The sequence below is a fragment of the Mastomys coucha genome, unplaced genomic scaffold, assembly GCF_008632895.1.
Source record: "Mastomys coucha isolate ucsf_1 unplaced genomic scaffold, UCSF_Mcou_1 pScaffold23, whole genome shotgun sequence".
Lineage (NCBI taxonomy): Eukaryota > Metazoa > Chordata > Mammalia > Rodentia > Muridae > Mastomys > Mastomys coucha.
Genome location: NW_022196906.1, coordinates 33,788,623 through 33,812,591, shown reverse-complemented (window position 1 = coordinate 33,812,591; position 23,969 = coordinate 33,788,623). Strand labels below are relative to the sequence as shown.

Genomic DNA, 23,969 nt, shown 5'->3' with positions numbered 1-23,969 from the left:
AGAGAACCCACATTTAGTTTCCAACACACATACTTCAGACTCACAACAGTAAGTAACTCCAATTCCAGGAGATGTGATACCTCCTTTTGGTCTCAGACACTAGGCATAAAATGGTGGATATACAGACAAATATTTACATGCATAAAAAAGTAAATCTTTTTTCTTTTTAAAATTTTTTATTATTTTTTAATCCTTTATATACAGTCCAGACTTCATCCCCTTCCCAGTCTGGCCCCCACCACTCCCCATTCCGTACCTCCCCACCCCTCATCTCAAAGAGATTTCCTCACGCCCACACCCCTACCCCATCATACACCCCCCCACTCCCTGGGGCCTCAGGTCTCTTGAGGGTTAGATGAATCTTCTCTTACTGAGGCCAGATCAGGCAGTCCTCTGTGTATATGTGTTGGGGCCTCATATCAGCTGGTGTATGCTGCCTGGTTGGTGTCTCAGTGTCTTAGAGATCTTGGGAGTCTAGGTCAGTTGAGATTGCTGGTCTTTCCATAGGGCTGCCCTCCTCCTCAGGTTCTTCCAACTTTTCCCAATTCAACCACAGGAATCCCTGGCTTCTGTCCATTGGTTGGGTGCTGCATCTGACTCTTTCAGCTGCTTGTTGGGCCTCTCAGAGGGCAACCATGCTGGATTCCTGTCTGCAAGCACACCACAGCACCAGTAAGTGTCAGGGCCCTGAAGCCTCCCCTTGAGCTGGATCCCAATTTGGACCTCCTTTCTCTCATGCTTTTCTCCATTTTTGTCCCTGCAGTTCCTTCAGACAGGAACAATTCTGGGTCAGAGCTTTTGACTATGGGATGGCAACCCCTTTATGTCCTGTCTCTCCACTGGAGGTGCACTCTATAAGTTCCCCCTCCCCACAGCAGAGCACTTCATCCAAGGTCCCTCCCTTTGAGTCCTGAGAGTCTCTCATCTCCCAGGTCTCTGATACATTCTACAGGGTCCCCCAGCCTCCTACCTCCTGAGGTTGCCTGTTTCGATTCTTTCTGTTGGCTTTCAGGGCATCAGTCCTGTTCCCCCACCCGCCAATATATCAATACCCAATCATGTTCCCCTCCTCTGCTCTCTGTCACCTTTCCCACTCAGGTCCCTACCTACCCCAGGATTGCTTTCTTCTCCCTCCCAAGTGGGACTGATGGATCATCACTTGGGTCCTTCAGCTGGTTAACCTTCTTGAATCCTGTGGGTTGTGTCCTGGGAATTCTGTTATTTTTTGGCTAATATCCATTTATTAATGAATATATAAAATGCATGTCCTTTTGAGTCTGTGTTACCTCACTCATGATGATATTTTCTAGTTCCATCGATTTGTCTGCAAAACTCAAAGTGGTCTTTGTTCTTAATAGCTGAATAGTATTCCATTATGTAAATGAACCACATTTTCTGTATCCACTCTTCTGTTGTGGGGCATCTGGGTTGTTTCTAGGTTCTAGTTACACAAATAAGGCCACTATGAACATAGTGGAGCATGTGCCCCTGTTGCATGATGGGGTGTCTTTTGGATATATGTCCAAGAGTGATATAGCTGGGTCTTCTGGTAGATCTATTTCCAATTTTCTGAGGAATATCTAGATTGATTTCCAGAGTGCTTAAACCAGTTTGCAATCCCACCAGCAATGGAGGAGTTTTCCTCTTTCTCTACATCCTTGACAGCAAGTTCTGTTACCTGACATTTTGATCTCAGCCATTTTAATTGGTGTAAGGTAGAATCTCAGGGTCATATTGATTTCCATTTCCCTGTTCACCAAGGACATCGAACACTTCTTTTAAGTGCTTCTCAGCCATTGGAGATTCGTTGCTGTAGCAATGAAAAGAGTGTGGTACTTGTACAAAAAAACCCACATAAGTAAATTATAAGATCCATTTGTAAGTTCATAGGCGCACACACACATTTTGACAAAGATGTCAAAGATACAAACCGGAGAGCAGACAGCATTTCAACTAATGATGCTGGAAATATTAGATATTATTATAAGAAAGAGTGAAACTAGATCCCTATTCCTCTCTCTCCTTACATAAAACTACATACTTTGAAACTGCTAAAGGAATAGGTAGGAAAGTACATGTCAAAATATTGGTGTCAGAAAAACTTTCTGAGTTTGTAGTAAAAACATTAGACCAGTGTCACTTCCTTCCATCAATTTCCCCACCTGAGAAGTTCACACCTAGCTGCCTTGAGTGGCCTGCTGTCCCCCCTGCTCTAATGTCAGGCCACCCTTAAGCCACCTTCATCAGCACTGCTAAACCAGAAACATGTAGGTTAGATCCCGTACTCCTCCCTTAACCCTACTACCTACTGTGTCCCCAGCAGCACCTTTGGCTGCTGGGAGACTTGCACTGCCCTCTGAGTTCCTTTGTCTAGCCCAAGGAGGGCCACCAGAAATGTGCTGCACCAGGAACATCCAGGCTAGGTTCCCAGTTCCCAATATCTGCTATATCAGGAACATCCAGGGGGAACCAGATGAATTAAGACCAGCATAGAAACACAATCAACAAAAGCCAGGACAATATGGCACCATAAGAACCCAACTATTCTAGTGTAGTAAGCCCTGTATATCCTATGACTCCTGAAGTGCAAGAAAATGACCTTAAATCTAATCTTATAAGGATAACAAAAGACTTTAATTTAAAGGAGATAATAAATACATATATCAAAGAAATACAGGAAAATACAATCAAACAGGTAGAGGCCTTTAAAGAGAAAACAAGTAAATCCCTTAAAGAAATATGGTAAAATAAAATTAAACAGGTGAAGGAAATCAATAAAACTGTTTAAGTCCTGAAAATGGAAATAGAAGCAAGAAGGACAACACAAGCAGAGAGAATCTTGGAGATGGAAAACCAAAGGGAAGAGAAATGGAACAACAGCATTCCAGAGATGGAGAAAGAATCTCAGGCATAGAAGACACAGTAGAACAAACAGAAGCATCAGTCAATGAAAATGTTAAATCCAAAAATTTTCTAACTGAAAACATCAAGGCAATTTGAGATACTACAAAAAACCCTAACCTATGATAAATAAGAATAGAATCATGTGAAGAGTCCCAGATTGAAGGCTCAGAAAATATTTTCAACAAAATTGTAGAAGAAAACTTTCCCAGTGAAAACAGATGGCTATGAACATATATGAAGCTTATATAACACCAATTAGATTGGACCAGAAAATAATATCTAATATCTAATAAAATAGACTTTAAACCAGGGAAATAGCCAACCAATGACTGTTCCTACTTAAGATCCATCCCATGGGAGAGAGCCAGCACTTGACACTCTGCTTTGCTTGCAGACAGGAATCTAGAATAACTTTCTTCTGAGAGGTTACATCCAGCAGCAGAGGGAAACAGATGCAGAGACCCAAAGTCAAATATCAATCAGAGCTCAGAAAGTCTTATGGAATAATTGGGGAGAGAAATGACCTAACCAGAGGGGTCAAGGATATTACAGGAAGACTGACAGAGCCTACTATCCTGGAACCATGAGTGCTCACAGAGACTGAACCACCAAGCAAGGAGCATACAAGAGAGGAACTTAGACTCCCCTACACATTTGTAGCAAATGTGCAGCTTGGTCTTCATGTAGGTTCACCTAACAAGTAGAGTGGGGGCTATCTTGGACTTTATTGGCTGACACTGTATCCTCTTGGACTGCCTGATTGGGCATCAACAGGTGAGAATGTATCTATTTTGCTGGAACTAGATGTCCCAGGTGGTACCCAAGCGAGGCTCCCATTCTCTTAGGAGAATGTGAGTGGTAATGGAAGGAGGGATTTGTAAGGACTTATCATTAATAATAATTTTCAAAGCTTTGAAGATTTACGGAATCAGAAACAATTGTCATCTATGACCTGGAAGTTTGGTTTTTGGGGGGATAAAGTTTCTCTGTGTAACCCCGGCTGTCCTGCAACTCACTCTGTAGACCAGGCTGGCCTTGAACTCAGAAATCTGCCTGCCTCTGCCTCCCAAGTGCTGGGATTAAAGGCGTGTCCCACTACCACACAGAGAACTTTTATATTTTAATGTTGAAGAATACAAACAATCCAGTTAAAAATAGATAAATTCAATAATGACCCTTCTACTTGAGATAGATCATTCACCAACAAGTACCTTAAAATATTTATACCATCATTAATTATTACAAACATTTAAATAAAAACCAAAATGAAACAATATTTCACACTGATTGGAGGGGTTACTATAAAATGGTAACTGCTGAATCCTCTGCCACAGTGCTCCATACCCAAATGCCACTGGGAGAAAGCTGGTCTTCCAGGAGTGCGGACATGCCTGAGAGCACAGGCAAGGGCAACACTTCTGCTCAGAGGGACCCACCTGGAGCCCTCAGGACACAGGAACCAAGGAGCAGCATAGGATATGATGCATTTGGGGTTTGTCTTCACCCAGAGCTGATCCTCTGCTACAGCACCAGGAACTGACGCTATGCCACAGCTCTCAATACCCAAATACTGCCAGAAGAGAGCTGGTTCCCCAGGAGTACTGACACCCCTGTGAGCACAGGTAAGACCACAACTTCTGCTCAAATTCCTGGCCCAAGAGGGACCCGCCCAGAGATATCTGGACACAGGAACCAAGGAACAGCCTGAGACAAGATCCTACCGATTTCTATCTACACTACAGAGCTGACCATGAGCCACAGCTCTTCATATCCAAATTCCTCCCTGAGAGAATTGGTCTCCCAGGAGTACTGACACACAGGATGCAGGAGGGACAAGCCACAGTCAGAGAAAGCAAGACCAGCTACCAGAGGTAACCAGATGGCTAGAAGCAAGGGAAAGAACATAAGCAAGAGAAACTGAGGCTACTTGGCATCATCAGAATCCAGTTCTCCAAGCAAAGTGAACCGTGGATATCCCAACATATCAGAAAAGAAAGTCTTGATTTAAAAACCCATCTCATGATGACAAAGGACATTAAGAAGGACATAAATAACTCCCCTGAAGAAATACAGGAGAACACTGGTAAAGAGGTAGAAGCACTTAAAGAAGAAAGACAAAAATCCCTTAAAGAATTACAGGAAAACACAACTGAACAGGGGAAGGAATTGAATAAAACCATCTAGGATCTAAAAATAGAAATAGAAACAATAAAAAAATCACAAAGGGAGACAACCTTGGAGATAGACAACCTAGGAAAGAGATCAGGAGTCATAGATGCAAGCATCAGCAACAGAATATAAGAGATAGAAGAGAGAATCTCAGGTTCAGAAGATACTGTAGAAAACATTGACACACTAGTCAAAGAAAAGGCAAAATGCAAAAAACTCTTAACCCCAAAACATCCAAGAAATCCAGGACACAAAGACAAAAGACTAAACCTAAGTATAATAGGTTAGAAGAGAGTGAAGATTTCCAACTTAAAGGGTCAGTAAATATTTTCAAAAAATTATAGAAAAAAAATCCCCTAACCTAAAGAAAGAGATGTCCATGAACATGCGAGAAGCCCATAGAACTCCAAATATATTGGACCAGAAAGAAAATTCTTCCTATCACATAAAAGTCAAAACACCAAATGCACAAAACAAAGAAAGAATATTAAAGCTGTAAGGGAAAAGATCAAGTAACATATATAAAGGCACACCTATCATAATTATACTACACTTCTCACCAGAGACTATGAAGCCCACTTTACTAAAGAACAAAGCACACATTGCAGCTCACACATTTATAGTAAGAGGCTTCAACACCCCACTCTCATCAATGGACAGATCATGGAAAGAGAACTAAACAGAGATGTGGGTGTCTTTGGGATTCGTGTATTTTCAGCGGTCATCAGTCAGTTCCAAAGATCAAGGGAAAGTCCTTTGTGTTTTACACTACTGTTGTGCCAAGGCTGAACCCCTTGATCTATAGCTTGAGGAATAAAGATGTCAAACTTGCTCTAAATAAGTTACTTTGAAAGGAGACATTTCATATGTAAAATAATATTCTGCCTTAGTAGAAAGTTCTTATATCTACAATTTTGGTAAGAAAAATACTTTGAGAAAACAATACATGTTAAATCTTGAAATTTGAATTAATACATGGTTATTTATTACCAAAATTTGTCAAGAAGAATTGGATTAAAAAAAATTAGATACATGAAGGAGGCAGTTCTGAGTTGTTCCAGGGTCTACCAACCTTAAGTCAACTACCACACTTCTAAATATGGAGAAATTCTGACAACATCTGTGTTCTAGAGTTCAAGATGGGCCTCTAAAATTCTAAGCTTGGAGTGGAGTGAGGAGAAGTGAAACTCACATGCTCACATTTTCTTTCCTTGGAAACATGTCTCACTGTGAGATGTGAACTGTATGTCCAGTACTCTTCTGTGAAATCTCTCTTCATTTGTTGATGCTGATAATCTACAGGCTTTCCTGTATTTCAGAGATCAATAGGCAAATTTTCTTTTATGAATGTGGGTGCCCTTGCATTAGTAGCATAGATATTTAGAATTGAGAGTTCTTGGTAGATTTTTTCTTTGATGAATATGAAGTGTCCTTCTTTATCTTTTTTTTTTTTTTGATAATTTTACATTGAAAGTCAATTTTATTTGATATTAGATTGGCCACTCCAGTTTGTTTCTTGGGACCATTTGCTTGGAGAATTGTTTTCCAACCTTTTACTATGAGGTAGTGTTTGTCTTTTTCACTGAGGTCGGTTTCCTGTATGCAGCAAAATGTTGGTTCCTGTTTACCTATCCAGTCTGCTAACCTATGTCTTTTTATTGGGGAATTGAGTCATTGATATAAAGACATATTACTGAAAAGTGATTGGTTGCTTCCTGTTATTTTTGTTGTTAGAGTTAGAATATGTTTATGGGGCTATCTTCTTTTTGGTTTGTTAAAAGAAGATTAGTTTCCTGCTTTTTCTAGGGTGTACTTTTCCTCCTTGGAGTTTTCCATTTACTATCCTTTCAAGTGCTGGATTTGTGTAAAGATATTGTGTAAATTTGTTTTTGTCATGGAATATCTTTGTTTCTCCATCTACGGCAATTGAGAGTTTTTCCAGGTATAGTAGCCTGCTCTGGCATTTGTGTTTTCTTAAGGTCTGTATGATGTTTGCCTAGGATATTCTGGCTTTTATAGTCTCTGGAAAGAAGTCTGGTATAATTCTGATTGGTCTTCCTTTATATGTTACTTGACATTTTACCCTTTCTTTTTTTTTTTTTAATATTTTTTCTTTGTTTTGTGAATTTGGTATTTTGATTGTTATGTGATGGTAGGAATTTCTTTTCTGGTCCAATTTATTTGGTGTTCTGTAGACTTCTTGTTTGTTCATGGACATCACTTTCTTTAGGTTAGAGAAGTTTTCTTCTATAATTTAGTTGAAGATATTTACTGGCCCTTTAAGTTCAGAGTCTTCATTATCTTCTATACCTATTATCCTTAGGTTTGGTCTTTTCACTGGATCCTGGATTTCCTGGATGTTTTGGGTTAGGACCTTTTTTGCATTTTTCATTTTCTTTGATTTTTGTGTCAAAGTTTTCTAATGTATCTTCTGCACCTGAGATTCTCTCTTCTATTTCTTGTATTTATTCTGTTGGTGATTCTTGCATCTATTACTCCTGATCTCTTTCTTAGGTTTTCTATCTCCAGAGTTGTCTCTCTTTGTGATTTCTTTATTGTTTCTACTTTCATTTTTAGGTCCTGGATGGTTTTATGCAATTCCTTCACCTGTTTGGTTGTGTTTTCCTATAATTCTTTAAGGGATTTAGCTGTTTATCTGTGTTCTCCTGTATTCTTTAAGGGAGTTATTTCTGTCATCTTTAAAGTCCTCTATCAGCATCATGAGATATAATTTTAAATCCAAATTTTGCTTTTCTGGTGTTTTGGTGTATTTAGGACTTGCTGTGGTGGGAGAACTGGGTTCTGATGTTGCCAAGTAGCCTTACTTTCTGTTGCTTATGTTCTTGCGCTTGCTTTTTGCCATCTAGTTATTTCTGGTGTTAGTTGGTCTTGATGTCTCTGGCTGAAGCTTTTTCTCCTTGTGGGCCTATAAACCTGTGTCAGCACTCCTGGGAGACCAGCTCTCTCCTGGCAGAATGTGTATAGAGGGTTGTGGAACAGCCTTAGCTCTGGGTGCAAATGGCAACCAGAAGGATCCTGTCCCAACTGCTCCACTGTTCCTGTGTCCTGTGTGCTCCTGGTAGGTCCCGATATAGAAAGTTATTTTAGAGAAAGCTATTTTAGAGAAAGTGGAGATCTCACCTCTTGGCCCGGGAGTGAGAGCACTCCAGGACACCAGCTCTCTCCTGGCGGAACATGTGTACAGTGGGCTGTGGAGCAGCCTTAACTACTGGTATAGATTACCACAAACATTATTTTATTAAAATTGGTTAGAGCCTGGACCAGCACAGACCAGGTTCAGGGAATTATACTTGATAGGCCAAATTATCCTTAATAAGCCAATTAAACAAACAGAAAATTGTGAATAAATAAAAATGAACACCCAGTCACTGTGAGTATGTTGGGAAGAATAAAGAGATCAATTGAGTCCATCTTTGAGATCCTAATATGAAGGTTAGGTTCTAAGGTAAAGCAGGAGGTATGCATAACTTAGCAGACCTACCAGGTGCTGGGTTATCTTTTACTCTAAATTGAAAGATTCAGTTCTAGAGGAAGGTTCATTGGGATTCAGGAAATATGCAATTCATAAGTCACACAGATTTATAATATTTCAAATGTCCTTTCACCCCCAAGGTTATGTACTATAAACAGTAAACTGTCAGGGGAATGAGATTCAGTCCTATAAAGCTAAATGCAAGTACTCCAGGGAGCTCGAAGAATATGGGTTTTATGAGTTATTGCCAAAGATAGTAGGCTTTGTAGTGATACAGCTGCCTTTGAGTCATTCATGTCCCTATAAGTAATATTTCATCCATATTTCTGTAAGCAAACCCAAGAGAGTTTATTTTTTTATTAGATATTTTCTTTATTTACATGTAAATTTCTCTTTTCCCAGTTTCCCCTCCAACAAACAAACAAACAAACAAACAAACAAAAACAGCAAGAACAAACCCCTGTTGCCTCCCTCTCCCCATGTCTGCCACCCCACCCTCTCCCACTTATTGGCCCTGGCATTCCCCCACACTGGGGCACAGAACCTTCAAAGGGTCAAGATCCTCTCCTCCTATTGATGATCGAATTTCCAATCCTCTACTATACACGTGCTGCCAGAACAATCAGACCCACCATGTGCAGTCCTTGGTTGGTGGTTGAGACCCTGGGAGCTCTGAGGGTGCTAGTTAGTTCATATTGTTGTTTGTCCTAAGGGGCTGCAAATCCCTCAGCTCCATAGGTCCTTCCTCTAACTCCTTCATTAGGGACCGTGTACTCAGTTCAATGGATGGCTGTGAGCCACCTGTATTAGTCAGGTACTGTCAGAGCCTCTCAGGAGATAACTATATTTAGGCTGGCTTGTCCTTTCTTCAGTCTCTGCTCCATAGTTAATCTCTGCAACTCCTTCCATGGGTATTTGGTTCCCCCTTTTAAGAAGGAATGAAATGTCCAACTTTTAGTCTTCCTTCTTGAGTTCTTGTAGTTTGTGGGTTGTTCTTCCTGTATTCCAAACTTCTGGACTAATAACTACTAATAACATGTGTGTTCTTTTGTGATTGGGTTACCTCACTCAGGATGATATTCTTCGGATCCATCCATTCCCCTAAGAATTTCATAAATGTATTGTTTTTAATAGCTGAGTAGTACTCCATTGTGTAGATGTACCACAATTTCTGTATCCACTCCTCTGTTGAGGGACATCTGGGTTGTTTCCAGGTTCTGGCTATTATAAATAAGGCTGCTATGAACATGGTGGAGCATGTGTCCTTATTACATGTTGGAGCATCTTTTGGGTATATGCCCAGAAGTGATATAGCTGGGTCCTCTGGTAGAACTATGTTCAGTTTCCGGAGGAACCGCCAAACTGATTTCCAGAGTAGTTGTACCAGTTTGCAATCCCACTAACAATGAAGTAATATTCCCAAGAGAGTTTATTGAGCCAGATTTGGGTTGAATATATTCTTTGATCTCTACTTGGAGAACTTGATCTCACAGCCGAAGGAAAAGTCACACACACAACATAGTAAGTGTCCAATCAGGGACCAATGGAATCAAAGATGATTTGTTTCATGGCTCCTATAGAAATAGATACTGAAGTATGCAGCAAGGCTTGTCTGTGTGAAACAGGAATGTCTCAGAGGGCAATTGTGATTTGGGTACCTTTTCCTCTGTGAAGATATTGTGTGCCTCCTTACTGTGTGAGCATTGATACGCTCCTTGCGATGGGTGATAATAGATAAAGCCAAGGCCAAGAATTTGTGAATTGGGGTAGAATTGGGGTAGTATTGGGGTAGAATCCTTGGATAGCCATTTTTTATTTGGTATTGGGAGGCCTACCTCTTTGATGAATGGGATATACTGTGTTAATGGAGTATTGTCCTCCAACCTAGTGACAAACCAAAGAGCATATTGCTATCCATGAAAGTCATGTGTTTGGGATGGGATCATGAGAGGGCTGTAGTGTCTGTTACATGGTTTATGTGGTAGGTAACTGTTGTGTCCTAACCTGCTGTAACTTGTCCTGACTGGGAGCAATAAAGAAACTGTCCTTGCTAGATTTGTGTCAATTATACACAATCTAGAATAATATGAGAGGAGGAAACAGTAATTGAGAAAATGCCTCCATAAAATCAGGCTGCAGGCAAGACTATAGGTCATTTTCTTAATAAGTGACTTTGTGGGATGACCCAGTCCATTGTGCATGGTGATTTGCATAGTCTGATATTCCTGGATTCTGTAAGATATTCTTACACAAATCAGAATGGTAAAGATCAAAATCTCAGATCACAGGACATGCTGGTGAGGATGTGGAGAAATTTATAATAGCCAGAAACTGGAAACAACCCAGATATTTCTTAATAGAAAAATGAATAAGGAAAATTTAGTTCTATCTACTACACAATATAATATTATTCAGCTATTCAAAACAAGATATCATGAATTTTGCAGTCAAATGGATGGAACTACAAAATATCACCTGTGTGAATTAACTTTGTCCCCAAACTACATGCTTGGTACACAGTTACATGTACTTGATTTTAGCTACAAAGTACTGAATACCCATGCTACACTCCACAGACCCAAAAATCTAAACAAGAAGGAAGGCCCTAGAGAGGAAACTTGAATCTCACTTAGAAGAATGGGGAATAAAATAATCATAGCAGGCAGGTAAAGGGAGGGAACTGCTTGGGAGGGGGATGGGGGTATCAGGATAAGATGTGTGGTGACAGACAAGAGAGAGTGCCAGATGACCAGGAGAATGAATGAAAATCTGTAGGTATCAGGAGTGGATGGTTACCAGTGGGTGGATGGAGATGTCTAAGATGTGCTAGAGACTTGGGAAGGGGGCAGTTCCTAGGAATAAATGGAATTGACCTTAGCTGAGACACAAAGCAGTGAGGATATGGAACCAGAAGTAGCAACTCCTGTTGCCAGGCATGACCCCAGAATTGTATTTCTTGAGAATTCTCTGTTTAGTTTCAAGGCAATCCAATAAGGATAACAACACCTAAGAAAACACAGGATATAAGTAATTCTATACCAGCAAAATCAAATCACACACACACACACACACACACACACACACACACAGAGAGAGAGAGAGAGAGAGAGAGAGAGAGAGAGAGAGAGAGAGAGAGAGAGAAAGTGAGAGATAGAGACAGAGTGATAGAGAGAGAAACTGAGAGAGACAGAGAGAGGTACACAAATACCATCCACATTAAAATAACAGGAATTAACAATCACAGGCCATTGATATCTCTCAACATCAATGGACTAATTTCCATAACAAAAAAAGATACAGGATAGCAGAATGGATGTGGAAACAAGACCCTTCATTCTGCTGCATATATGAAACACACATCAGCATCAAAGATAGACATTACCTCAGAGTAAAGGTTTAGAAAAAAATGTTTCCAAGCAAATGGACCCAAGAAGTAAGCTGCAAGCATTCTAATACCTAATAAAACAGACTTTAAACCAAAAGCTGAGTATGACCTATCCTTCCCCATCAACAGGAAGAAACAGCAGTCTATGGATGAGAAAAGATTTTCACCAAACCTAGATCTGACCAAGAACTGATACCCAAAATATATAAACAACTCAAGAAATTACATATCAAGAAAACAAGTAACACAATTGAAAAAAAATGTGGTACAGAGTTAAACAGAGCATTCTCAACAGAGGAATCTTAAATGGCCAGGAAACAATTAAAGAAAGGTTCAGTATTCTTAGTCTTCAGGGAAATGCAAACCAAAATGACTCTGAGATTCCATCTTATACCCATCAAAAGGGCTAATATAAAAAACTCAAAGACACCACATGTTGTTGAGGATGTGGATCTAGGAGAGCACTCCTCCATTGCTGGGGGTGAGGAGTACAAACTTGTACAAGTACTTTGGAAAAACTTATGGCATTTTTTTTTTTTGAAAACTGGAAATAGTTCTACCTTAGGACCCATTACACCACAGGGGACACTTGCTGGTGTATGTTCATAGCAGCCTTATTTGTAATAGCTAGAAACTGGAAACAACCTAGTTGTTCCTCAACTGAATAGTGGATAAAGCAAATGTAATATATCTGTGGGGCGCTGAGCTGTGCACAGGCAGCCTGGTTCCCAGTTGAGCACAGGCCTTGAACCCCAGTGACCTGGTAGGTGGTGACTTCCACCTATGAGGGACAGCAGGTGTTCAGCCATGCCCCCTAGGCCCCTGGCTCCTGTAACAGCTATAGCCTCCCACATCTCCCAGAGGTATATGGCCATCAGTCACAAAGACAATGCCCCAAACTCCTGGTATTCTGTCTGACTCCACTCCAACAGTTACCTGGCAAGAGCTAGGTATATTCCTCCCCAGTTACTGAGCAACAGCAAGGTAGGCCAGGCCCACTATCAAAGGGCCTGTTTGCACCCTTCTGCCTCTCTCACTATTGTCTTCTTGCTCCCCCTTGCTCCCCATCCCCTCCCTCCATGTGGCCATGGCTGGCTTCTACTTCTCTACTCTCTCCCCCTCTCTGCCTTTCTACAATAAATTCCTTAAAATCATGGACTGTCTCTTCTCATCGGGATCCCCTGTGCTGGAGCAGTGAAGCAGGTCTTCCCCTAATGAGCTGTGTTGCGTCCTCCTCGTCCAGCAAGAAAGACGCAACTACACGAGCTCTTCCTTTTGCAGTTTATTCCAGGACACTTTTACAATGCTTCTCCCTCCTGCTCTCTCTTGCCTGCTTCTCCTCCTGCTCTAATCTTAATGCCTTCTGCAGCTCCTGCCTCTCTGGAGCTTACTTAAGCTCTACCTCCTGGCCCACCCTCGGCTGTTGAGTACTCCCAAGCTTAGCCAATCCCAATGGGCCATGTAGCAAAAGCAGATAGATCACCAGATGTAGAAGCAACCAATAGCAGTAGCTTAGCCAAATAAGGGATTTGTTTAAGAGGCCTTTCTCTCGGGGCTCGGCTCTCCACAGAGCTGCACATATAACCTCCTGCAGGAATCCTCTCGGTGTTTCAGCCACTGCTTCCAGCCACACCAAGCAGCCCGAAGAGCAAGCCTAGTACTCTCCTCCCTGTGGGACCCAGCCAGGGCTCCCTCCTTCTGCTCTTTTCCCTTTAGTCACAGGCCAGAGTCCATCCATTGGCCCACATTCCATTCTCAGCTCTTCTCTGGTGCCCAAGACTGAGAGTCTGTCATCCATGCAGGTCCAGGGACCCCGAGCCAACTCCAGCAGGTTCCCTGGGGACCTCAGACTGTACCTTTCCCAACCCTTGTGCATGGTCCTGTGACTTCTCACAGTCCACCAACCACTTACGGGAGGCTGCATGGGGTCCACTCAGTCAAACTTCCTATGTCCTGCCTCACCCAGCAGCCCGAGCCTTGGGCTGGATGCAGGGGCCCCACTTTTAACCCACATATATCTACGCAATGGAATACTATTCTGTTATGAAAAATAATTCCATCATGGAATTTGCAGGCAAATGAATGGAACTTGAGAATATCACCCTTAGGGAGGTAACCCAGATTCAGAAAGACACATATGGTATACCCTCTTTTAGGGATTTGATTTGTGCTTACATGGGAATTCACAAGTCTGCTGCAGGTCTCTGCTAACAGTTGGATTTTTGACTGGTCAACAAAGAGCCAGCGGCCATTGGGCTAGCAGGGGAATAAAGGCAGGACATTTAGGAATCCCAGGCAGGAAACACAGAGACAACAAGAGGGATTCTGCCATTAGGAGGGCATGGGAGATTGACCGTGAGGGGAAAGGTTCAGGAATGAGAGCTCGCCTATATGTAAGAATTGGGGAAAGTAACCTCAGGGGCTGCTCCCACAACTGGGTCTGAGGTAGCAGGGATGAAATACAGATTTAACAAGTATTAACTCAGGAATGTCTAAGGGTAGTGTGTTAGCTGCAGGGAAGTTTGGATGTGCCCAGCCATTGAGCTAGTAAGGGCTTTTAAATATAAAGGTTGCACATGTGTGCCTTTTGGTCATGAATCCAGAATTCTTGGGTGACTGTAAAGCCAAGAGAGTATCCTCTACCCCAGGAGCATAGAGTAGACTTTAAAATTTCCATGGCAGCTACAATGCTCATTTATAAGGGGAACCAGCCATAAAGTACAGGATACTTATGGTACAATTCACAGTCAAAAGAAACTGTGGAATGAGGGCAGAAGGGAAGATGTGTGAATCTCACCCAGAAAGGAAAATAAAATATTTACAGGAAGTCCATGGAGATAGGGAACAGAATGGGAGAGGGGATGAAAAGGGCAACGATCATGGAGATCAGGTTTCGGGCTAGGGGAACAAGTATAGGGCTGGCAGTCAGAATGGTAATTGATGGAGGGCATCTCTCTAACTAGCTGGAGGCCTGGGATGGAGGAGAATACAGAGACTCTATGTGAGTGACCTATCAGTAAGGTATATAGGGGCTGAAGTGACCACCTCTGACTTCAGGCAGCATTTCCAATGGATGGAGGGTGACTTCAACCCAACAAAATAGTCAACACAAAATTTCTTCTGCCTACTAGATGTCCAGGAATAAAGAAGGGACTGAGACTGAAGGGACAGCCAGGCAATGACTATCCCAACTTGAGACTCTCCCATTAGAGAGAGCCAACACATGACACTATTAATGATACTCTGCTATGCTTTCAGACAGGAGCCTAGCATAACTGTCTCCTGAGAGGTTTCATCTAGCAGCTGACCAAAACAGAGGCAGAGACCCACAGCCAAACATCAGTCAGAGCTCAGGAAGTCTTGTGGAAGAATGGGAGAGCTAAATGAGCAAGCCAAAGGTATCAAGGGCACCACAGGGAGACTAAGAGAGTCAGATAACCTGGTACCATGAGGCCTCACAGAGACTGCAGCACCAACAAGAGAGCAAGTAGGCTGGACCTAGTTTCCCGACACATTTGTAGCAATGGTGCAATCTTGGTCTTCATTTGTGTTCTTATAGTGGAGCTGGGACTGCCTTGGACACTGTTGCCTGCCATTGTATCTCTTTCTGCTACTTGAACTGCATGATTGGGCCTCAGCAGTTTAGGATGTGCCTAGTCCTCCTGGGACTAGATGTTCCATGGTAGTGTCCAAGAGTGGGGGGCTACCCCTCCTCTGAGGAAAAAGTGAGAGGTAATAGGAGAGACATCTGTAAGGACTTGACTGGGAAGAGAGAAAAGAGTTGGGACTGCAACTGGAATGTAAAGTAAATTACAAATTATTATCAAAACCACAGTATCTTGATATATACAATGTAGCGAAAATTATAAAATAATAACAAAAAAGGACAAATGATTGAGTGATAATATCTTCTGGAATTGGAAATCTTCTTACAGCAAAGGAAACTTTAATTGCAGTAAGCATCAGCTGAGAAAATGTCTTTTCAAGATGTGCATTCTGAAAGAGGATTATGATCTAGATTATACTAATAACTAAGATAAAAATCATCATTGGGGATGGAAAGATGGCTCAGCAGTTAAGAGCACTGACTGTTCTTCCCAAGGTCCTGAGTTCAATTCCCAGCAACCACTTGGTGGCTCACAACCATCTGTAATAGTTTTTCCTGGTGTGTGTGAAGAGAGCAATAGTGTACTCATACACATAAAATAAATAAATCTTTAAAAAGGAAAGGCAAACATTTAAAAATAAAATAAAATAAAAATCACCCTAAAATCAAACAACTAAATTAAAAATGCTCCATAGAACTGAACCAAGAAATCATAAAAGAAATAATTAAAGTGGGGAAGAAATGTTTAACAAACAGTTCAATATCCAAAACCATCAGGAAAATGCCAATTGAAAATTACTTTGAGATATCATCTTACTCCAGTCAAAGTCACAAACAATTGACAGCAAAAGCTGACAAGGAAGAATGAAAGAGGAAATATTTATATTTATACTTGTGATGGTAGTGCAGATTATTTCAAACACTTTGTAAATCAGAGTGGAGGGTCCTTAAGAAGCATGGGATTGACCTACCTTGTGACACAGCTATACCATTCCTCGGCACATGCACAATCTCTATCCTGGAAGAGACAAAATTAATTTGCTTTTGAGGTGTTGCCTCTGGTAAGTCTATCATGCTCCCATGTATAAGTCTACATCAATCCATATATAGGCAGGACAAATTTAACTCAGTGGACAATGAGAAAATTTTCAAAGGTGGCATAAAGTTTGGGAGAGATGATGGGAATAGATGCTAGATACTGGAGTATATCTGAAGAGTAGGGGTTGAATATGATCAAAATATATGGTATGCATCTATAAAATTTTTGAAGAATGAAGGAAAAAATTTCATTAAAATTAAATGACATTAAATGCTGTTTAGGATATAAAGAAAGAGGCTTATTCACTGCTTGTTGGAATGTTAAATGGTTCAGCAACTATGAAAATCAATGTGACAGTTCCTATAATGGTAGAAAGAGACATAGCATTTGATCCACCTAATCCTGGGTGTGAATTCTTGACATTTATATTGGACTTTTGTTGTTTTGTATTTTAATTTACATATTATTAAGAAGTTTTATGGAATGTGTTCTTTAGTGATTTCATACATGAATGTAATGCATCTCTATTACTTTTATCTCTACTTCCTTCCCCCACCCCAAGGCGCTTTCTTCTCTCAAACACCAGTTACCCCATCATCCTGTATTTCCTACAAGACCTCTTTCTGTGAAGATGCCATTCTGTTTTATTTTGTGAACAACAGAGTTTAAACAGGGCCATCTAGATGATCCTGGGTGAGAATTATACTTAATAAAAATTTAAGGAATCAGAAACAACACAATCATCACCTATTACCTGGAAATAGTTAAGGAGAATAAGGAAACACCTTTTTTGGTAAATACCTTAAGAGGAATCAAGCAGGGGTTTGTTTTTGTTCTTGTTTTTCTTTTGAAAAGACTGAAAACATTCAATCTTTTCTTTTGAGGATAAAAGAGTCTTTTTCTCTTGAGTCTTTTAAAAAAATATGAGAATGTCTAACAATTCAGACTAATATGTCATTAATTAGAAAACAATTTTATGAGTTTTATGACTAAATATTTCATGTGTATGCAATAGCAAAATAATGCACTTCTGAATCTGCTGTGGTCAGTTATGTGATGGACACATTTCTACAAGTATTAAAAACACAGACCTATATAAGAAATGTTGTTCTTACTTCCACTCTGCTTTAGAGAGTTGTGCATGTGTGGGCATTCCTGTCTAGTGATGTGGGTCTCATTCTCACAACATCATAGTTTGTTTGTTTTTGTTTTTGTCTCGTTTTTGGTAGAAGCTATATTACCACTCAGGAGTGAGGCAAATCCTTCCCTTAATGAATAAAGGTTTCAAGGGACCAATCGCTGGGTGATGAGTACATGGGGTTTCCAGTTCCAGAGAGGAAGAGGGTAGGCAGGAGAAAGATACTTCCTTTTGGACAGGAGAGAGCATGGAGACATAATGTAGATAGCAACAGCATCCCTCCCCCCTTTACATGGTGAATCCTCTGGGATGCACCACTGCAGAATTTATAACTTACATAGCTTATACCATTAGGATGCTATTTTCTGAGCCTAGCAATTGTGTTACCTGTTGAATCTAAACTAAGATTACATGGTATCTTCCTTCACAGGATGACTCAATTGGGTTCCAGAGAAAGATAAAGTGGCAGGGTACTCCAGCTAGGCACGGGAATTTGGAAGCATGGGGCATACAATGGCTACAGTCCACCATGGGAGCTTAGCGAGTTCCATGGGTGAAGAAATTTCAGAGCTCTGATTCAGAGAGTCTATCGGGCTGAGAATAGGCCAGCCTGTCTGCCAGTGCCATGCTGGTGGTAGCATGGATTACTTTTTAATATTTCATGCAACATGTGATTATCACTCTATGTCCTTTAATACAGTTCCACACAATTAACAAAAACAGGTATGTTCCTCTAGCTGAGCTGCTTTGTCTGGCCTCAGTGAGAAAGGATGTACCTAGAGCTACAGAGACTTTATGTGCCAAGGTAGGAGGATACCCAGGGGTGGTCTCTACCAACTTAGAGGAGCAAGGGAGGGGATTGTTAGGGGGAGGGATTATGGGAGGGAATGACCTGGAGGTAGGCAGCGATCAGAATATAATCCGAATAAAAAAAAGAAAATATATTTTGCATATTTTACTTTTTAATAAAATTACTATTTCTGGAAATCGCGATGTCTGAAATCTTTAGAAATATATTTCATTACATTTACTGATTATAAAGAATATTGCAATGATCAAAAATTTAGGCCAAATGTATTTACTCTCTACTATAAGATAAATATATTTCACATAAAAGGAACATTGTTCTACATACATAAAACAGAATCGTTCAAAAGAAGGCTTTTGAGAGTTTGATAAACTGAATAGTGTGATGTATTCTATAATAAGCAGATGGTTCCTGTATCCAAGATAGTTGTCCTTCATATGTCCCATTGGCTAAAACTGTCCTGAACTTGGCAACATTGAAAAAAAATGTGATGGCAGTAATTTCACATCATGGTGCTATTCTCAACCTTTTCAACAGTTTGCTAGCCCTCTAAACATGAATGTTAGTAAAGAAATATCAGTCTTATCACAAGAGAAGCTTCCTTTCAAGGAACTTATTTAGAGCAACTTTGACATCCTTATTTCTCAGGCTGTAGATCAAAGGGTTCAGCATGGGCACAACAATGGTATAAAACACAGAGGACACTTTCCCTTGGTCCATGGAGCTGACTGATGATGGCTGAAGGTACATGAATGCAAGGGAGCCAAAGAAGATAGCAACAGCTGATATGTGTGAGCTGCAGGTGCTGAAAGCTTTGGACCTGCCTTCCGTGGATTTAATGCGGAGGATGCTGGCAATGATGAAGATGTAAGAGCTTAGAATTGTCAGAGTTGGAATAAAGATATTAAAAACACTGAAACATAAAACTACTACTTCATTAATAAAAGTATCAGAACATGGGAGTTCCAGTAGTGGAAAAAGATCACAGAAGTAATGATTTATTACATTGGCCTTACAGAAATGCACGTTTAACATGCAGACTGTGTGAGTTGTGGCACCAATAAAAGCCATAATATATACTCCAAATATCATCCAGGAACAGAGTTGATAGGACATCACAACATTATAAAGTAAGGGATTACAGATTGCAACATAACGGTCATATGCCATTACAGCTAACATGTGACACTCTGCAATAGCAAAAATAACAAAAAAGTAGAGCTGAGTCATGCATTCAGCGTAGGAGATGATGTTCTTCATGGCCAAAAAGTTCACCAGCATTTTGGGAATAATGACAGTGGACTGGCAGAGGTCAATGAAGGACAGACTACTGAGGAAATAATACATGGGTGTTTGAAGGTGAGAACTGAATAATATCAGAGTAATCATGCCCAGATTCCCCACCACTGTGACCACATAGATTCCTAGGAAGATGAAGAAGAGGGGCAGCTGCAGCTCTGGTTTGTTTGTTAACCCAGCGAGGATGAACTCAGTCACTTCAGAAAGATTTCCTTTTAACATTTTGTTCTGGGAGTTCTATGTAGAAAGAGACAAAAATGAAATAACTATCTAATATTTTACCATATACTGAGGTATGCAACAGAGTTCAAGCTTTTATTTTGGTAGGCATCTTCAATTTTCTGACAGACAATCTTAAATTTTAGAATCTAAGGCATTCAACTGCTTAACACATGCCAGTTATAGTTAAAGATAAGTTACTTATGTCTGTGAGTGTAACTTTTGTTATGAGAATGTTAGGACTTATTCCATGGACAATGAAAGAGTGATCAGATACATTCAGTGGAATCTGCTAGGTAGTGTTCATGACTCATTTGTTCTCCCATCACTCTATAGAGAAATACATGTAACATTTTTTATGTTACAAGAAGAGCAGCATCCACACAAAGGCAAAAGACCAAGACAGACATCTACAACTGTTGCTATACTTAATGGTGACAACCTAAAACCTTTCTCCATAAGGTAATAAACAGTGTAAGCTTTATTTCCATCAACATAACAGAATCTTAAGGCAATCAGGTGAAATCCTGAAATCAAAAGGGACCTGAATTTGAAAGTAAATAATACAAATACATTTACATGTCTATCAATTCTTTTTTTATACATAAAATTCCAAGAAACCCTTAATAAAATAGCATGGTAATTTATTTAAAAGGCCATCATAGATTGAGAACAAAGATCATTAAGAAAACAGAAATCATAAAAATTCACTTTAAATATGAAAAATGTTAAAACATTTAGGAATAAATTAAAGAAATATAAAACATTGCACTTGAAATTATCAACATTGTTGAAAATCTAAATCATTACATAAATGGAAATAACATCCCATCTTAATGAACCACAAGATTCAATCTTGTGAAATGGCAATACTTCCCAAACTGGTTTAGATTTTCATAGTCATGCTAATGAAAATCCAAGACACTTTCATTGCCAATAGTAATATATTGTTCATATAATATTCATAGAAATGAAATGGATCTGGGAATGATCAGTACAAACCTGGAGAAGAATTGCATGGGAAATTTCAAGTTTTCTCATTTGAAAACTTATTAAGCATTATAATATTCTCATAATACAAGTATGCCATGAAATATAAGCAAATAATCTATCTATAAAAAACCCTACATCTGAATGTTGTTGAAGTTATGCATTTCATAAAAATTCAATGGAGGATGACTATTTTTCCAACCAATGGGCAAATAGGTGAAGTTATATAATAAAGTAAATTTCTGTTTTTCATAATATGATACATGGATGCTATCACTAAATATAATAGCTAAACATAACAACATTTGAAAAAATTCAACAGTAGATCTTCATGCCCTTGAAGTTTGTGATAATATACTGGATAAGTTTGCACAATCAGAGCTTATGACCTAAAAAAGAATTATTTGGGCATAATTAAAAGTAAAAATAGTTTGTGCTTTAAAGGATACCTTTGATTTATGAAAAATAACATAGTCAATGAGAAACACATCTCAGTATAGCATCTTAGGGAGAACTATTAATAAAATTAAAAAACTTTTATATCTTAATGTTTAAGAATACAAATAGTCCAGTTAAAAATAGCCAGATAGGTTCACTATCTGCACCCACTATCTGAGGCTGTTTCACAGCCCACTGTGCACTGGTCCCTCCAGGAGAGAGCTGTTCTCCCAGGAGTGCTTTCGCTCCAGGGCTCAGATTAAATTGCCACCTTCTCTCAATAACTCTCGGGAGCTGGGCCAGCAAGAAGCACATGGAGCACAGGAATAGTAGAGTAGCTGGGACAGAATCCTTTCAGACACCATCTACACCCAGAGCTTGGGCTGTTCCAGAGCCCTCTGTACAAACGTTCCACCAGGAGAGAGCTGGTATCCCAGGAGTGCTGACACAGGCTTACAGACCTACAGGAGGGACAAACTCCAGTCAGAGACAGCAAGACCATCTAACACCAGAGATAACTAGATGGCAAAAGGCAAACGCAAGAATCTTGCCAACAGAAACCAAGGATACTTGGCATCATCAGAACTCAGTTCTCCCAGTCAGCTAGTCCTGGATATCCCAATACACTGGAAAGGCAAGATGTGGATTTAAAAATCACATCTCATGATGCTGATAGAGGATTTTAAGAAGGACATAAATAACTCCCTTAAAGAAATACAGGAGAACACAGGTAACAAGATAGAGGCCCTTAAAGAGGAAACACAAAAATCCATTAAAAAATTACAGAAAAACACAACCAAACAGGTTAAGGAATTGAACAAAACCATCCAGGACCTAAAAATGTAAGTAGAGAAAATGAAAGCACAAAGGGAGACAACTCTGGAGACAGAAAACCAAGGAAAGAGATCAGGAGGCATAGATGCAGGCATCACCAACAGAATACAAGAAATAGAAGAAAGAAGTGGTGCAGAAGATACCATAGAAAGCATTGACACAACAATCAAAGAAAAATGCAAAATGCAAAAATACCCTAACCCAAAACATCCAAGAAATCCAGGACACAATGAGAACAAACCTAAGGATAATAGGGATAGAAGAAAGTGAAGATTTCCAACTTAAAGGGCCAGTAAATATCTTCAACAAAATTATAGAAAAAACTTTCCTAACCTAAAGAAAGAGATGCCCATGAACATACAAGAAGCCTACAGAACAACAAATAAATTGGACCAGAAAAGAAATTCCTACTGTCACATAATAATCACATAATAATCAAAACACCAAACTCACAAAACAAAGAAAGAATATTAAAACCAGTAAAGGAAAATGTCAAGTAACATATTAGAATTACACCAGATTTCTCCCCAGAGAAAATCCTGGGAAGACATCACATAGACCCTAAGAGAACACAAATGCCAGCACAGGCTACTATATCCAGCAAAACTCTCTATTACCATAGATGGAGAAACCAAGGTATTCCACGAGAAAACCAAATTTACACAATATCTTTCCACAAATACAGCACTTCAAAGGATAATAAATGGAAAAGTATAACACAAGGAGGGAAACTACACCCTAGAAAAAGCAAGAAAATAATCTTCTAGCAAACCAAAAAGAAGATAGCCACACAAACATAATTCCACTACTAACAACAAAAATAACAGGAAGCAACAATCATTTTTCCTTAATATCTCTTAATATCAATGGACTCAATTTCTCAATAAAAAGACATAGATTAACAGACTGGATACATAAACAGGACACATTTTGCTGCATATAGGAAACTCAACTCAGTGACATAGACAGAAACCACCTTAAAGTGAAATGCTGGAAAACAATTCTACAAGCAAATGGTCTCAAGAAACAAGCTGGAGTGACCATTCTAATATAGAATAAAATCAACTTTCAACCTAAAGTTATCAAAAAAGATAAGGAAGTACAATTCATACTCATCAAAGGAAAAATCTACCAAGAAGAACTTTCAATTCTTAACATCTATGATCCTAATGCAAGGGCACCCACATTCATAAAAGAATCTTTACTAAAGCTCAAAGCACACAGTGCACCATATACAATAATAGTGGGAGACTTCAATACCCCACTCTCATTAATGGACAGGTCATGGAAACAGAAAATAAACAAAGACACTGTGAAATGAACAAGAATTATGAACCAAATGGATTTACAGATACCTATAGAAAATTTCATTGTAAAACAAAAGAATATACCTTTGTCTCAGTACCTCATGGTACCTTCTGCAAATTTGACCATATAACCACTCATGAAACAGGCCTCAAAAAGTACAAAAAGATTGATATAATCCCATGCATTCTACTAGATCACCATGGACTAAGGCTAGTCTTCAATAAAAACAAAAACAACAGAAAGCTCAAATATGTATGGAAGCTGAACAACACCCTACTCAATGATAACTTGGTCAAGGAAGAAATAAAGAAAGAAATTAAAGACTTTTTAGAATTTAA

The 23,969-nt window shown here is 39.7% G+C and overlaps 1 protein-coding gene across 2 annotated transcripts; it reads right to left on the bottom strand.

Moving 5' to 3' along the window:
* Window positions 1–19,128: 19,128 nt before the first annotated feature.
* LOC116072229 (olfactory receptor 150-like) lies at window positions 19,129–23,286 on the bottom strand. 2 transcript variants are annotated; one of them, XM_031343573.1, is made up of 2 exons: window positions 23,277–23,286; window positions 19,129–20,054 (listed from the first exon to the last, which is right to left on the bottom strand). In XM_031343573.1, exons 1-2 carry the CDS (start codon window positions 23,284–23,286, stop codon window positions 19,129–19,131), a joined length of 936 nt encoding a protein of 311 aa, XP_031199433.1. The 2 variants fall into 2 exon arrangements, with proteins under 2 accessions (XP_031199433.1, XP_031199432.1); XM_031343572.1 differs by lacking the exon at window positions 23,277–23,286 and having other exon boundaries at window positions 19,129–20,064.
* Window positions 23,287–23,969: the final 683 nt, after the last annotated feature.